Source organism: Vipera berus, assembly GCF_964194415.1.
Source record: "Vipera berus genome assembly, chromosome: 2".
NCBI lineage: Eukaryota > Metazoa > Chordata > Lepidosauria > Squamata > Viperidae > Vipera > Vipera berus.
Genome location: NC_138203.1, coordinates 245,813,620 through 245,829,462, shown reverse-complemented (window position 1 = coordinate 245,829,462; position 15,843 = coordinate 245,813,620). Strand labels below are relative to the sequence as shown.

General features: G+C 39.5%; 1 protein-coding gene across 7 annotated transcripts in view; it reads right to left on the bottom strand.

The window, feature by feature from the left end:
* Window positions 1-369: 369 nt before the first annotated feature.
* The window catches only part of CRBN (cereblon), a 34,046-nt gene continuing 18,572 nt past the window's right edge, over window positions 370-15,843 (bottom strand). For 5 of the 7 annotated variants that reach the window (XM_081321956.1, XM_081321959.1, XM_081321958.1 and 2 more), the window contains 7 exons: window positions 11,156-11,218; window positions 9,602-9,670; window positions 9,253-9,337; window positions 8,395-8,510; window positions 7,344-7,408; window positions 6,075-6,206; window positions 370-1,906 (listed from right to left, as the gene is read on the bottom strand). In XM_081321956.1, the coding sequence (XP_081178082.1) occupies window positions 1,723-1,906; window positions 6,075-6,206; window positions 7,344-7,408; window positions 8,395-8,510; window positions 9,253-9,337; window positions 9,602-9,670; window positions 11,156-11,218 (714 nt within the window). In that variant the 3' untranslated portion in view covers window positions 370-1,722. The remainder of the gene's footprint in view (window positions 1,907-6,074; window positions 6,207-7,343; window positions 7,409-8,394; window positions 8,511-9,252; window positions 9,338-9,601; window positions 9,671-11,155; window positions 11,219-15,843) is intronic. The other 2 variants (XM_081321957.1, XM_081321955.1) reach the window with 1 other exon arrangement.

Below are 15,843 nucleotides of genomic sequence, written 5' to 3'. Positions count from 1 at the left end.
AATACATTTTTTTAAACACAGGAAAAATAAAAAATAATCTAAAATTTTCATTCAGTAAGATGCCCTTGCTCTATTCAAAAAGAGATGACAGCAAATATTGCTTTTGACTAGCAGAGAGACGGTGTTGAAGCACAAGAAGACAGTTCAGTTGTAACTGTGATGAGAAATAAAACATGCCACTGTACCAGAGGTAGAAGGAATTTGCCCTGAGTCACAAAGTTATTTGCTGGTGTACATTAAGTCTTGGGGATGAATGACACTGACACTCAGAACACGTTTTCAACTGATACAATAAATGCCATCATTAAAGTTAAGTGTCTCCTTCAAAATAACATCTCACAGGAAATATGATAGTATGTACGAAATTACTAAAATGTTTCAGCAAAGTTTTTATTTCAGCAAGGTAACTCAACACATTATTAACAAGCTCACTACATATTTCTATGAAACAAATCTGATACCTGTGGATTTACTGAAATGCATTCTGGAAAAAAACAATGTATTAAGTCTTTATTCCTTCTTTTTTGTCACCCTTTTCTATACCATAATATCTCCTGGAAACAAGTTTCTATGGGAAGCATTATTACCCCACAATCCCTCAGCTTCAGATAAGAAATTACAAAGAGTAGTAAGATGTCTGCCGCTTTCCAATACCAAATATATAGCTTATGAACAACTGTGATGCCAAGTCCCTAGACATGTAAAAAGATACATAATGCTTCAAAACATTTAATTACAAACTTCTGTGATATGATTAATTGAAATGCACTGGAGAGATCAATCTCGAAAATCATACCCTTTATTATGCTGCTAGAGGCATAAACAGCTAACCTACGTTTCTACTTTTTAAAAAAGGAAGTCTGAAAATGCCAAATGGAGTGAAACTCCTGTAAAGGAGATAAAGCAAACACAAACAGCCTGGTTTTAACCAAAAAGTTGCATTTCGTAGATTCTTTTGAGCAGCAGGCTTCAATGCGTGCTTCTACAGTAAGCTAGAGCAGGGGTCCCCAAACCCTAGTCTGTGGACCGGCACCAGGCCGCAGCATGCCAGAAACCGGGCTGTGCAAAGAAGCGAAGCCCCATCCGCGGGATGCAGGCAGTACATGAAGCCGTGCCCCTCCTGTCTGCAAAAAAACCCCTTTCTCCATGGAACCGGTCCCTGGTACTCAAAAGGTTGGGGACCTCTGAGCTAGAGTCTGATCTTAGGAGCTGCACACTCCTTTTTAGAAGACTGGGTCTCCTTGTCTTTTTAAGGCTTATTGAAGCAAATGCTAGTACCTGTAAACTATTTCATACAGGTAGAAAACAGGTATTCTAGTAAATTCACCACATTCTACAGGAAAATACCGTAAAACAGCGGGCAATAGATTATAGCTATCATTACGCACACTTTTTAAGTTACACAGTCTTCATGTCGCTTCTACTCAGCTTTATCTCCTCAACAACACTAGATGTCCTCTTACATTATTAAAGAGCAGCTGTAAATCCGAGCTGTTCAATTCAGTACATGCCAGAAAACATGAAACCGTCTGCTTTATTCTCACGTTCCGTTTCACATTTTGTACATCTTCAAAATATTAAATCTTTCAGGGCCTTCGGAAGTAACAGTGCCTTTTTCATGAAGTTCAAATATACAACCAGATCCCGGAGGCAGATACTTTTAATACTTTTCCTCTTCGAGACACAAACTGCTTTTAGTTTGTTCCGAGTAAGGTGCCCAGATCAAAGGCAAAGCAATAGCGATCTTTCTTGCCCAGATTCATTTTCTTTTTCTGGAATTCTTGGCAGCAGAGCAGAACGGGTCAGTCCCCAGAATTTTTGAGGTGACAACTCCTTCTTGGCTGCAGTGAACTTCCAACCCATATGGCTTCCACAAATCCTGCACTGAGCTATAGTCCATGCATATCTAGAAGTGGATAGCATTTATGTTAGCCTTCACGATTGACAAATATATTTACAAGGCGGCAAGACATTTATAATAGCTCTAAAGTCAAATAAAGCCGATTTCAAAATATCAACATTATAGCATTTAAAATAAGGATTCACGTACATGCACATTTGCAAATTGACAGAACTGAATGGCCTTAAACCACTTTGTCCAGGATTCTTCTAAAACACGAACCAGAAACCTGTTCTAATATAAAGCATCAGATTCCTAAATGGCACTATTTCAAAACCACTGACATTCTAATAATATATGGAGATTGAGAGCACTTCTCCATAAATGTCAGAATTGGTTAAACCACATATGGTTGGCATAAATTAAACATAACACACGAGTAATAAAAAATTTATAATGGCTTAAAAAAAATGAAGCTTTTCGCTAGTTGGGAGAAAAAGCCAGGCTGTTTTTCCTTTCCTTCAGTCCACACTCAGCTTTAAGGAGACGGTGTTAATGAAGTTTTCATTTTTTTTTTCTATTTACATTTTAATTCCTTCGATGGCTTGGCATATGCAAGGTATATACATAGAATGAAGGCTATTGCTAAGCACATTGTGCTTTAGATTGTAAGCCGCCCTGAGTCTTCGGAGAAGGGCGGGATATAAATGGGATTTTTTTTTAAAAAAAGGTACGTTTCTGCTTCAGTAACGGAGAAATAATGCAAAATGGCACACTGAAGGTACACAAAGCATTAAGCCTTGTCTGGACTCCATTGGCTGAGGAATTTCAGACAGCAGGCTTAAGGAGAAGAGACTTCTCTGCTATGGGCCCTCGCCCTTTGGAATATCTTTCCTCCTGTGGTGAGATCAGCCTCTATGTTTCTGGCCTTCCAGAAGACCTTAAAACTTGACTCCGACAGTTGACTTGGGCCCCAATGGGAGCACACTATGCTGGAGGTGTCCCAAAGATGTTTTTCCATGAAGCAACCGGACTTTGTTTTTCTTTGAAGATGCTTCGCTTCTCACCCAAGAAGCTTCTCATCCAAGCTTGTCCTTCGTGGAAAAACATCTTTGGGACGACTATGACCCGGATGACTGAGAATCTCCATAGACATATGCTGGAGATGGTTGACGGACCAAGAGACAAATATCTACTCTGTACCATCCTTGCTCTTCGTTTAAACCTTTTATTTATTTAGCTGTTGTTAAAATTAATTGCAATATTTTAATACTTTTATACCTATCTCTAGCATTGAATCTTTTAGTGCTTTATATCAGGGCTTTTCAACCTTTTCACCCATTGTACCACTTTTAGGATATGGCAACATCCGAGTACCACCAGACACCTAGCAAGGTGTCAAAAACCCAACCAAAAAAAAGGAAAAAAGTGATGAAGTACAGGTAGTCCTTGACTTACAACAGTTCACTTAGTGACTGTTCGAAGTTACAATGACACTGAAAAAAGTGCCCCCCCAAGCCACAGCCAAACAAGACACCTGCCTGCCCGCCCGGTGGCGCTCTTCCTCCTGTCCGAAGTTTTCATTGTTGTGAGCATTTTTGTTGAGGATTGGCAGCGGGGGTGGGGTGGGGCGGTGTTTGGTTTTTATTTCTCCCCCTCTGCTGGGTGGTTGCAACAGGGTTTGATCACTTCACATGACCCTGGGACACTGTGCCTGTCACAAATATGAATCAGTTGCCAAGCATCTGAATGTAAATCACATGACCCTGGAGATGCTGCAACATTCCAGCTGATCAGCGCTTCTTCTGGGCTCAGAAGCACCAGGATCAGTGCCGAGCTCCAGCTGGAGCCTGGCGCTGATCCTGGCGCTTCCGCTGAGCCCTGACAGCCCTGCAGCTCCATCCATCTCTCGCTTGTGCGGAGCTGCCATCAGTTACTTCGCTGCCCTCATCGCGTCCGCAGATAATCGCCCGCCCGCCCTGTTTAGGGTGACTCGCTCCCTCCTTAACCAGGAGGTGAGGGAGGATCCCTTGCAGGGACGAGCCGAGGAGTTTAGTCATCATCTGGTAGACAAAATCGCTCAGATCTGGGCCGGTCTGGACTCTGACTGGGCAGAGTCTGACGTGGAGGAATCGGACGGTCTTGAGCATGTTATCTGGACTGAGTTCGATCCTGTTTCCCCTGATGATGTGGACAGGATCATGGGGAGGCTGAGCACCACCACCTGTTTGTTGGATCCGTGCCTCTCCTGGCTGGTTTATGCGGCCCGGGAGGAGACACGAGGCTGGTTCTAGGCAGTAATAACTGCTTCTTTGAAGGAGGGTGTCTTTCCTGCCACCTTGAAGGAGGCGGTGGTGAGACCCCTCCTCAAAAAGCCTGCCCTGGACCTGGCTGTTTTAAATAACTATTGTCCAGTCTCCAACCTTCGTTTTTTGGCGAAGGTTGTTGAGAGTGTGGTGGCGCATCAGCTTCCTCTGTTCCTGGAGGAAACTGATTATCTGGACCCGTACCAATCGGGTTTCAGGCCCGGATACAGCACGGAGACGGCATTGGTCGCGCTGGTGAATGATCTCTGGCGGGCTCGGGACAGGGGTTGTTCCTCTGTCCTGGTCCTATTAGATCTCTCAGCAGCTTTTGATACCATCGACCATGGTATCCTACTGCGGCGTCTCAGGGGGCTGGGAGTGGGAGGCACCGTTTTACGGTGGTTCTCCTCCTATCTCTTGGGCCGTTCGCAGTCGGTGTTGACGGGAGGGCAGAGATCCGCCCTGAGGCCTCTCGTTTGTGGAGTTCCTCAGGGGTCGGTTCTCTCGCCCCTCCTGTTCAACATCTATATGAAGCCGCTGGGTGAGATCATTCGTGGTTTTGGGGTGGGGTATCATCAGCTGATGATACCCAACTTTTTCTTTCCACCCCGAACCAACCCAGCGATGCCCTCGCTGTGATGTCCCATTGCCTGGAGGCGGTCCAGGTCTGGATGGGGAGAAACAGGCTTCGTCTCAATCCTGCCAAGACTGAGTGGCTGTGCATATCGGCATCTCGGGCTAACCAGACTATTCCACCTCTAACGATGGGGGGTGAGGTGTTACCCCCCATTGATAGGGCTCGCAACTTGGGCATCCTCCTGGATTCACGACTCAATTTTGAAGACCATATAGGAGCCGTGACCAGGGGGGCTTTTGCGCAGGTTCGCCTGGTGCGCTAGTTGCGACCCTATCTGGACCAAGATGCCCTATGCACAGTCACTCATGCGCTCGTGACCTCCCGTTTAGACTACTGCAATGCTCTCTACATGGGGCTGCCCTTGAGGACCACTCGGAGGCTTCAGCTGGTGCAGAATGCGGCCGCGCGAGTTGTGATGGGGGTTTCCCAATACTACCATGTAACACCTCTTCTCCACGAGCTGCATTGGCTCCCGGTTGCCCTCCGGGTGAGATTCAAGGTGCTGGTGATGACCTATAAAGCCCTAAATGGCTTGGGTTATCTGAGGGAACACCTGCTGCCGGCATCAAGCTCCCTTCGTCCAGTGCGCTCCCACAGGGAGGGTCTTCTCAGGGTACCGCCGGTAAGAGACTGCTGGCGGACAACACCCAGGGATAGGGCCTTCTCAGTGGGTGCGCCTGCCCTTTGGAACCAGCTGCCAGTGGAGCTTAGGACTGCCCCCGACCTCCGTTCGTTCCGCCGGGACCTGAAGACCTGGCTCTTCGAGCTCTCTGGCCCAGGCTGAGAATTTTAATTTTAATTTTAACTGGGGTTTTATTGGTTCAGGGACGGATATAATTTTTTTAATCTGTTTTTAACTTTTGTATTTTTTGTTTTAATCACCCTGTAAACCGCCCTGAGTCCTTCGGGAAAGGGCGGTATATAAATATAATAAAATAAATAAATAAATAAGTTCAGCTCATTTCCCTCTCCCGCTACCACTTTTTTAAGATGGTCGTGTACCACCTGCCAGGTGTCAATGTACCACAGGTGGTACCCGTACCACTGGTTGAAATGCCCTGCTTTATATTGCCATAAGCCACCCATTCGAAATAGTGAGATGGGCAGTGTAAATAAAATAAAATAATAAAATAAAATATAAAATATAAAATAAAATATAAAATAAATAAAACAAAAAATTAAAATTAAAAAACACATAATAATAATATAACAATAATAATAATAATAATAATAATAATAATAATAATAATAATAATAATAATAATAATAATAATAATAATAAAAATCTTACCCAGGAAACCAGCTGTGCTCTGTGGAAGATCTGCCACTCAGATTCAGATTGCAGGCCTTGTAGACAGTAAGGGTCTCATGCACATAGCCATGAGGATTCACATAGGCTGCCATAGGTCCACATAGGGATAAACTACAAACAGTTTTAAAAGATGATAATGACAAAAGCACAAAAGTGAACCATATCTCCGAGTATTTTCTTTAACAGACATATCAGCCAAGCTTGAAAAAGCCTTCAACATGTAGGTTACTGCAAGATAGGTATTGGCAATAATAATGGAAGCCAAAGGTAATATTTGCCATTTTGCATATTTTTGGAGTCATCTTTGTCATGTCAACTTCTATGGTTAATGTGCTGTAGAATTGTTCAGAAGTAGAATAAAATTATGTTGTTTCACAAAGTTCTTCCAATTTTCACCTGTACATATGGAAGCCATCAATATGATCATACGTAACTCTATTTCTCTGTATCATCTTTATCAGGAGAGGCCATGCAGACTGTAGCTTGGTGAGAGCCAATATTATAAGCAACATCCCACCAAGACAAAGACACTATAGATAGATATGAATTCCTTTGTCTAGGAATTAGTGAGGTTAGCTACCCTAGACGGCGGTCGGTCCAAACGAACCGAGCAACCTCTTCAAACAATTCAGAACATACAAGTGAAAAACACTGTATCTTGGACTACCAATGCAATCCACCTACAGGGATATTGCCTCTGTCCTAAAGGAGCTGCACTGGATGTTAATATCCAACCAAGACAAGTTCAAAGAGCTTATGACATATCAAGCTCTATATGGGATGCCTTTTCATAAATCTCTACAATTGAGATTGAGATTGAGCAAGGAAAGCACGCCTACTCTTGTGAATAATTCAGAAGATACTTAAGGCAGACTATTTTTGACCCTGGAGCCCAATTGTGGAATTTCCTCTTTCCTTAGTCACAACTTTCACTACTAGCTGAAGATTCTCACCAAGACTTGTTTCATGTGTGACTATTATTTTTGTGGTCACTTTTCAGTTTTAACATCAGTAATGTTATATTGATTTATGATTTTATGGTGTCCTGGATAGGGCTTGTTTTGATCTGAAACCTAATCATCTGAAAAGAAGGTAAAAGCTTTATGAATTAATGTACATTATTCAACTCCCAAACATCTGGATAATTGCTACATAATAATTTCATATTTGTTTGTCTTTATTAAAAGCTATCCTGCTTTGTGAGGCAATACAAACTAAGAGATGTATAACGTAACTTTAAAATCTCACCTGAATATTTCATTTTTAGTAGTTATTTCTGTGTCCTGACAATGCTTACAGCAAAGAGAGGTACACTACAAACAAGAAGGCAAATGTTATACAGGAAAAGAAAATTGAGTTTCTGGATCAAGAAACTCAACTTTTTATTTATAAAAGATTTTAGATATAAATTGCCAATCTACAATTCAAATAACAATAAGTATCTAAACAGTTAATTTTATTTTTATCCTGTCTTTATTAATGATAAGTAACTCAAGACAGTAAATATGGATAATAGTTATTCCTCCTCCTGTTTTTGTACAATAACTATATTAATTCTTATACTATCCAAATATTATAGACAAATAAATTGGGTTTAACATTTATTCAAATCAAAACTGCTGCAAAATGTGTTTTTACTGTATATTCTGGAACATGCAATTCTTGCCATGAAGACTAGAACCAGATAACTGAATAATTATTTCAGTAAATAATTATTGCTTTGGAAAGGTATAATAATAACAACAACAAAATATTGTTGTTGTTTTACCTTTCCAAAGCAATAAAATGTTATTATTATTTGGAAATAATAATAATTATTATTATTTGGAAATAATCCATAAATATCTGTGCTCCCAACCCATAGCTCGCCAATCCTTTGGTAAACTACATGCAAAATTTTGGTCTGCTCTTCAGACACACAACCTAATTAAAGTATTTTTTTGGTTCAATGAGAAAAGAAATGAAATTACACGTATATATGTTTCACATGTTCAAACAATCACATGAAGGCTGAATCATCACTAGGTAGAAAAGTTGAAATTGTTAATTTAAAAGTCTTATGCCATGTTAAGAAATATTCACATGGGCACAACAATGTGGGATAGCCCCTCATCTCTGGACATCATGCCAGTAAAAGCTAAAACAATTATTATTTTGAATAGTCAGGACACAATAAAAATATTGGGTGATCATTTTCAGCATACATTTCACATTTAAGTCTCCCCAAACATAAGTCCCAATGGCAGTGAATCTTGTTAAGCATAATACAACTGAAAGAAGCTAAGAGTTATTCACTCACTTTGTTCATAATATCTAGTTCACAGCGCAGTCTCTGAACAGCACTGCCAATTTTAAGCAGCTGAATTCGCAAAACATCATCAATTGGTAGGCATGCTGCAACTCTGTATGAAAAATCTTAAAGAAAAACAAGGTTCATTCTAAGAGACAAAAGACTTAACCAAACTACATCTAGACAGAGCATTAAAACTAATCTATCACTATTCACAATTAACTTCTCTTAACTTCAGATCAGCTGGAACAAATCAGATTGCTTTCTGCAGGTAGACATTAACTATGCTTAGTTTTACAATAGTTTGCATGCTGTAAATGTAATACCGAAGTATCTTAAGGAACAATATAATTATAAAAAAAACAGCAGATTTTGACAGAGTGATGCTACTGCTCTTCTGATGCAACTCTATAAAGCCACATTACATGTACAGCAAATTTGGGCAAATGTATAATAACCAGGTTAAAGAAAGGAATGACAAATTAATATTTACAGTAATAGTTCATGTTTATTACAGTGTTGTCATCTGCAGAACTACATAAAACTGTCTGTTCTCCTATTAGATTATCCCATATTAATGGAAATATGTATTGTAACTCAACAACTATTAGCTGCAGCATACAAGATATTGCAAGTGGTTTCCACACAGGAGTGTTACATGTAGCACTGCTGATGTTTTCCTGGTGTTCTAACGACTTGGGTAGGTGGGTGCAATTTCACCTCTTTATAAAAAGTCATAATAAATATACAAAGCAGCAGAAGGTTGCTCCGTAACTCAGTTGTGATTGTAGGATCAGTTAACTAATAAACTGATTTGATGAAGACTTATTACCACCAATACAACTCATTATTTAATAAATAATGTACCTATTGGATTTGATGGAAGTGATTCATCTCTCAGATTTTCATCCCATTCATGAAGCTGCTGCTTGACTCGTTCCATCAAGGTTTCCTTGTGTTATAAGAAAAACCTAATTTAAACATAAAAACTTCTTTTTTTGTTAACAAAATAAGAAAAAGGGAATTGTCGAAAAAAAGCATTTTTCACTATAACTGCAGTTTAAGCTCCTTAAAATTAAAATGCTATATTCTGAATGCTGGGTGAAATATTAACCAACAATATTAAGACGAATGTTGTTTTTCACTGGCAACAAGGACCACCTCCTCCCTTGTTTGAAAAATTCAGTGGGGAGAGGTTTGCCCCTCTTCCAATTACCTGGCACAAATCTCTACTGTGTTTTTCCAAAGGTTCTCCTCCATTGACAGAATGGAGATGAAGTTGGCCCTAGATCATGAAGCGGATAAACTGAGGGTGAGATATTGGCACAGCTAGTCGACAGACTTTAACAACGCCCTGAAATTATTATTTTTTACCAGAAACTAGAATTCATGAACTTATTCCAATTATACGCCTTTATATGCCAAATGCAAGTAGACTAACAACTAACTCAGAATGGAAAGCCTAAAGGAAACAGTGGCAATATACGGATTATAACTCTACCAACAGGAGGAGCTTAATTTGCTGAAGACATAATAATAATAATAATAATAATAATAATAATAATAATAATAATAATAATAATAATAATAATAATAATAATAATAATAATAAAGTTGGAAGGGACCTTGGAGGTCATCTAGTCCAACCCCCTGCTCAGGCAGGAAACCTTATACCTTATACACATTTCTATGATGCTTTGTCGGTAGCAATGGCATGCCTTTAATGAAAACAAAAGTGTGATACTTTAAAGCAGCCTCTGTAAATAGGGTAGAAAAGCATAAAAACCTCTAACTTCTAGTAAAATCAGATCTGCTTTGAAAAGCTGAAGTAAAATTTCATTGAGAGGTATCTCCTTAGAGAAGATACTGACACATCTCTTCATCAAAGAGCCACTGTAGGCCTGAAAAACTTGGAGAACAACTGCCTAGCCTTCAGCCACCAATTTCTATGGAAAGCTGTTGGGATGGGGGTGGCAATCTAAAATGAGGGGGGGGGGGAGAAATGGCACCATGATAAGGAGACTGTCAGCTTAAACAAACTGCGAAGTAGCAGATTTTCTACACTTAAGAGCCCGAAACAGCACTGACTGCTCTAGTCAGTCCTAGATTGGGAGTCCCTAGCCACAATAATTCATGCACTTATTGTCACAAGTCATGATGACAGCAATATATTCTACATGGGCTGCCCCTGGAGACTACACTCATTGCATGGGTACTGCATTGGTTACCAATAGGTTTATAGGTAGAATTCAAAATACCTATAGATATAAATTGAAGCTATAAAGACTCATAGAGTTCAGAATTGTATGGAAATGCCCATTTCAATGCCTCCTCTGCACATACCTGCTTAAATGTGCCAGTGCACACATCCCTCTGTTTTTAAATAGATACCTAGGGCTTTGTTATCTGAGGAGTGGAGTCTGTAGACTTAGATGCACTCCTCATATTAGTAACCCCTTTCTTCAGATTAAGCTGAGCTCCTCATGGTTGCACTTCTGGAAGCTAATCAAGGTAGATGTTTGGAGAATGGTCAGCTTTTGCTTATTGTATTATTATTGACTTATTTATTTGGGAGTTATGTCAGTATATCTTTATGATGTAGAGATGGGCGGTTGCTTTCTGCATGCAAATAAAGCAAATAAACTAAGCAGAGTAAAGAGCACAATTCAAATCATGTACAAACACTATATTGGGCAATGCAAAAGAGCACACAGAGTGCAAAAAGTTGAACATAATACGGAGCAGGATGGAAATCTTCATTGATACTTACAGCATCATATAAAGAATATAACCACGATGGCCAGGAAGTCAGACTCGCACAGTGAAACTTGCGCTGTTAACAAAAAAACACTTTCCTTATTATAGATCTATACTTTTCTACATAACAAAGGTAAGAGAGTGCGCCTCTAAAAAGTCAGCCAATTTAAAATATTTTATATAATAATGTCCTTTCCACTTACAATTTATCTTGCAGTGGCATTGCTCTTCACCTCTGCTCCCTATAACCAGGAACATGCACACTTTTGGAATTTCAGAACATCTAATTGGAAGCGGCAGAAGTTGGCTTTAAAATGAATGAAACTTATTCCCAGGCACATATATATTTGAATTAAAAATTACACATGTATACTAAGGTGAGGCACCACCCAATTAGTTTTCACAGAATTAATTTCAAGGACTGCAATATAATCACACATCATCATCACCATCATTTTAGAAATGCAGTAATTTTTATAAATTCTAGCCATCAAATCCAATGAAAATTGGATATAATCATAGGGTTGAGTAATCTTGAACATACACTCTCCTTTTTTCATCTGCTAAATTCTGCCTCTTTAACTAAAGGTGAACCACAGCCACTCCTCATTTAGCAGTTACCTTGTTTAGTGACCATTTTTGAATACTACCATAATAATAGTAGCAATAAAAAAAAATTTCCAAGCAATGCTGACACTTGCAACCAGATTTCTACACTTGACAAGAATGCATCCCGAAGTAAGAGTAATACTGGCACTGCTGCTTGAAATAGCTTTATCTGAATAAGACGGCAGCAACTGGTGATCTTTGGAACATTTTTTCCCTCTGTTTTCATCACGTGTTCAATTAGCGACCATTTAACTTCTGATTTATGGAATGGATCTGCGATCGCTAAATGAAGAAAGAGTGTACAGGTAGATAGTCCTTGACTTACAATCACTAATAAAATCTGATATATTATGGGCACATGGTGCAAATGGATGATGGATTAGAGAAAAATTATGGTTTGGCAAAGTTGAATGAAGGGAAAGGTAACCGATAGTGGATCGATAGGATCAAGGAGATTCCTGGAGTGTCCCATTAACCCATCTGCCCTCTGGGAAGTCAATAAACCAAATGGAAAGGGAGAAGTCTTTTCCATTTATTTTTCAGCAATCTTTTCCATTTACTTTTGACTGAAAGATCCATTGTCTCTAAATAAACAAATAAATAGCTTTACTCGTCCCAGCTTCTGCTAACCTAGCAGTTCGAAAGCACGTAAAAATGCAAGTAGAAAAATAGGGACCACTACGGTGGGAAGGTAACAGCGTTCCGTGCGCCTTTGGCGTCTAGTCATGCCAGCCACATGACCACGGAAGACGTCCTCGGACAAACGCTGGCTCTTTGGCTTTGAAACGGAGATGAGGACCGGCCCCTAGAGTCGGAAACGACTAGCACACATGTGCGGGGGAACCTTTACCTTTACCTAGTACAATTTAAAGTGCTGATCGTACAAAATGCCAAGAATTAGGATACTGAAGTCTTTTCATGAAAGTAACACCCATTTCAGTCTTTTTCAGCCTATGCTGGATTATAACTCTCATCTTCCCCAAACACGACTATGTTAGCAGGGAATGAGAGTTAAAGACCACCTATCACAAGAGAAATAAGTTACCCTTCATCAACAAAGATAAACCAGAAAGTCATTACAGGGGAAAAAAAAAAATCTTGCTTTTCTAATCATAAACTAAAGCATTGAAGAATCTGCTACTGGAAGATTATTCTAAGATTTTAAAAAAATAGTTAAACTACTGCTTTGGGGAATAATTGAATTTTTACCTCTGAAATGAAAGAAATTATCACAGCAGGTGCACAAACAAGTCAAGATTATTATGAAAGCATGCCTTTACAAATAATATATTATTGCTTTATGCTGACAGGGAAACAAATTTTTAGGGATATCTGGCTAGAAACAGATAAGGACAAAAATGCAGAAAGATAGAAATTGTTACTACGAATCCCTAAAAGGCATAAAAAACTCATTAAAATAGAAAAATGCGCATGACTGATATACAGAGGAAATATGCAGTCATAAATGCCAAGGAATGCACCACAAATTTCAAATTTCAAAAACCCTTTATCTATTTTTATATATCTAGGAAGAGAAAACATTTCTTTCTGATCAAAGAACAAGTCATAGTTCCAGTTTTATAAATTTTTACTTTTAATGTAATTTAACTTGAATTTGGGACAAGAGAAAATTCTTGTAAAGCTTTATTTTATATTCTTGGTTTTCAAGTCAATTTTTAAACTCCTGCTTTTATTGCTTTACCCTACTTTGGCAAGATTTTGTATGAATATACTTTAGCATCTTATTCTCCAGAGAATTTAAATGTCAACTTAAGATCCACTTATCTTTAAATATATAATACAGCTCTCTAGGAGAAGAGCTAATTATCAGGATAAGTTGTATTCCTGAAGACTTCACTGATTCATTAAACACTTTTGTGCCTTTTTGTCATTGTTGACTCCTGGTGACTGCCTAAACTAATCCTTGCAGTTTTCTTGTCAACTGTTCAGAAGTGGTTTGCCATCGACTTCCGGTGGCTCCGCGGCGACGGAGACAGCCTTCCCGGGCTGCCCGCGGCTCAGCTGAGTGATTTTCGCCCGAAACAGCGCCGATCAGCTGTTCGGGCGAATTTGAAGCCCCCTCCTCGGGAGAAGAGGAGGGGGTGAGGCCCCAGGTAGGGGTTGAGTTCTCCGGGGCCGCCTGAGCTTGCAGCTTGGGCAGCCAAAGGATTGAACTCCCCCGTAGCCTGGGTCGCTCCCAGCTGGCCAGCGCCTCTGCTCCTGACTTTATGGAGCAGAGCCAGGCGTCTGCGACCACCCCTGCCTGAAGGAAGGACTATGGAATAAAAAGAGCAGGCAGAGCGGTACAAGAGGAAAAGGTGAAGAGGATTATTTTATTCTACTCTCGAGCTTGATGGACTTTTTAAACTCTAAGTGAAAGTGCGTCACAATTGAAAGTAAAAGATGGCGGCTAAACCTCCCCCTAAAACTCTTCGGAGTGCTGGAACTTCCCCGGTGCAACAATCATCATTGCAGGCATTGCATCCTCCTGATGTAGTGACATCGAAGGACTTACAAGATGCTCTTGAAAAACATACCCAGGTAATCTTGGAATCAATTTTGGAATCAATGGGCGATAAATTTGCACAGATGGAGGAGAAATTGAAGAAGTTGGAGGAGAGAATGGAGGAGAGGATGGAACAGAAGTACAGGGTGATGAAGGTAGACATTTTGTCTTCAGTGTATAAAGTGGCTGAATGTGTGGAAGATTTGGATGAAAAAGTCAAAGATTCGACTCAAAAGAATGCCATATTAGAAGCAAAAGTATTGGAGAATGAAGATTTAAGAGACAAAATGGATAAAGAATTGAGTCTTGCTCAATATTTCCAGATGCAGTTTGCCATTAGAATCAGAGGTTTAAAGGAGAATATTAAGGAAGATCTAAAGCAGCTGGTTTCTGAGGCTCTCGAAGTGGTATTGAATCAGCCAGCATCTGAAATAAAAGGAGGCATGGATAAAGTGTATCGTGTGAACTCATGGATTGCTAGACAGAGAAAGTTGCCTAGAGATGTGGTGGTTTATTTTACAAAAAGGGAAATTAGAGATGAAGTTATACAAGCTGCCTATGATACTAAGGTCGTGATTGCTGATCAAGAAGTTCTGGTTCTAAAAGAAATTCCTCCAAAGATTTTAAGGAGAAGGAAGGATTTTATATTTCTTGTGCAAGAGCTCAAGCAACGAGATATAAGGTTCAGATGGGAGATTCCAGCTGGGTTGATGGTGATGCATGAAGGTAAAAGGTACCGTCTGGTTACTGTGATGCAAGCGCGTGATTTTTACAATAATGTTTTAAAAGCGACCCCATTAACACTTCTGGAAGCTGCAAAGGGATCTGGAAAAGGAGAATATCAAGAGGCTGAAGATGGACAGACAGAGGAGAATGGTGCTGGAGGAGATCAAGTTATAACACTTTTGGATGATCCCAGAGAACAGAGGGTGACGCGTGCTGCTTTAAAACGATCAAAAAAGATAAAAGAACAAGATCAGCAGAAGTCTATGGAACTTTCACAACGTACTTACAGTCAAGTAGTGGGAGGTGGGAAAAGATTTGGGTGAGGAATGTAAAATTTATACAAGTTTGAAATCTAAGAGAGAATTTTTATAAAATGTTTTATAGATGGTATTTAGATTTTAAAAAGCTAAGCATGTATCTGAATTATTAGCCTAAATGTTGGAGGTGTGGTGATAAAGATGTAATATATTTTCATATTTTCATATATGGTAGACTCGTAAAAAGGTTAAGGCTTTTTGGATAAAAGCCTGATGGAATATACTAAGTTGATGTTGAATTTAATTACGGGGATAGTACTGGAAAGAGGAACTGCCGACTATAGAAGAGTGGATTTTAAAGGTTTCTGACCTGGTCGAAATGGTGAAGATTTCGGCCTATTTGAAAGATTACTCGCAGGAACGTTATATTATGGAAGGGAGAAAATGGCTTGGGTTTATTCAGAACAAGTATAGGGTTAAGAAGTTTTATATTTGAATAAGTCTTCTTTCTTTGTTTTTTTTTCTATATTAGTTTTTTTATATATATTTATATATATTTAATATTACTAAGGTTTGTTTTATCCTATATAAGCTAGAGAGTGA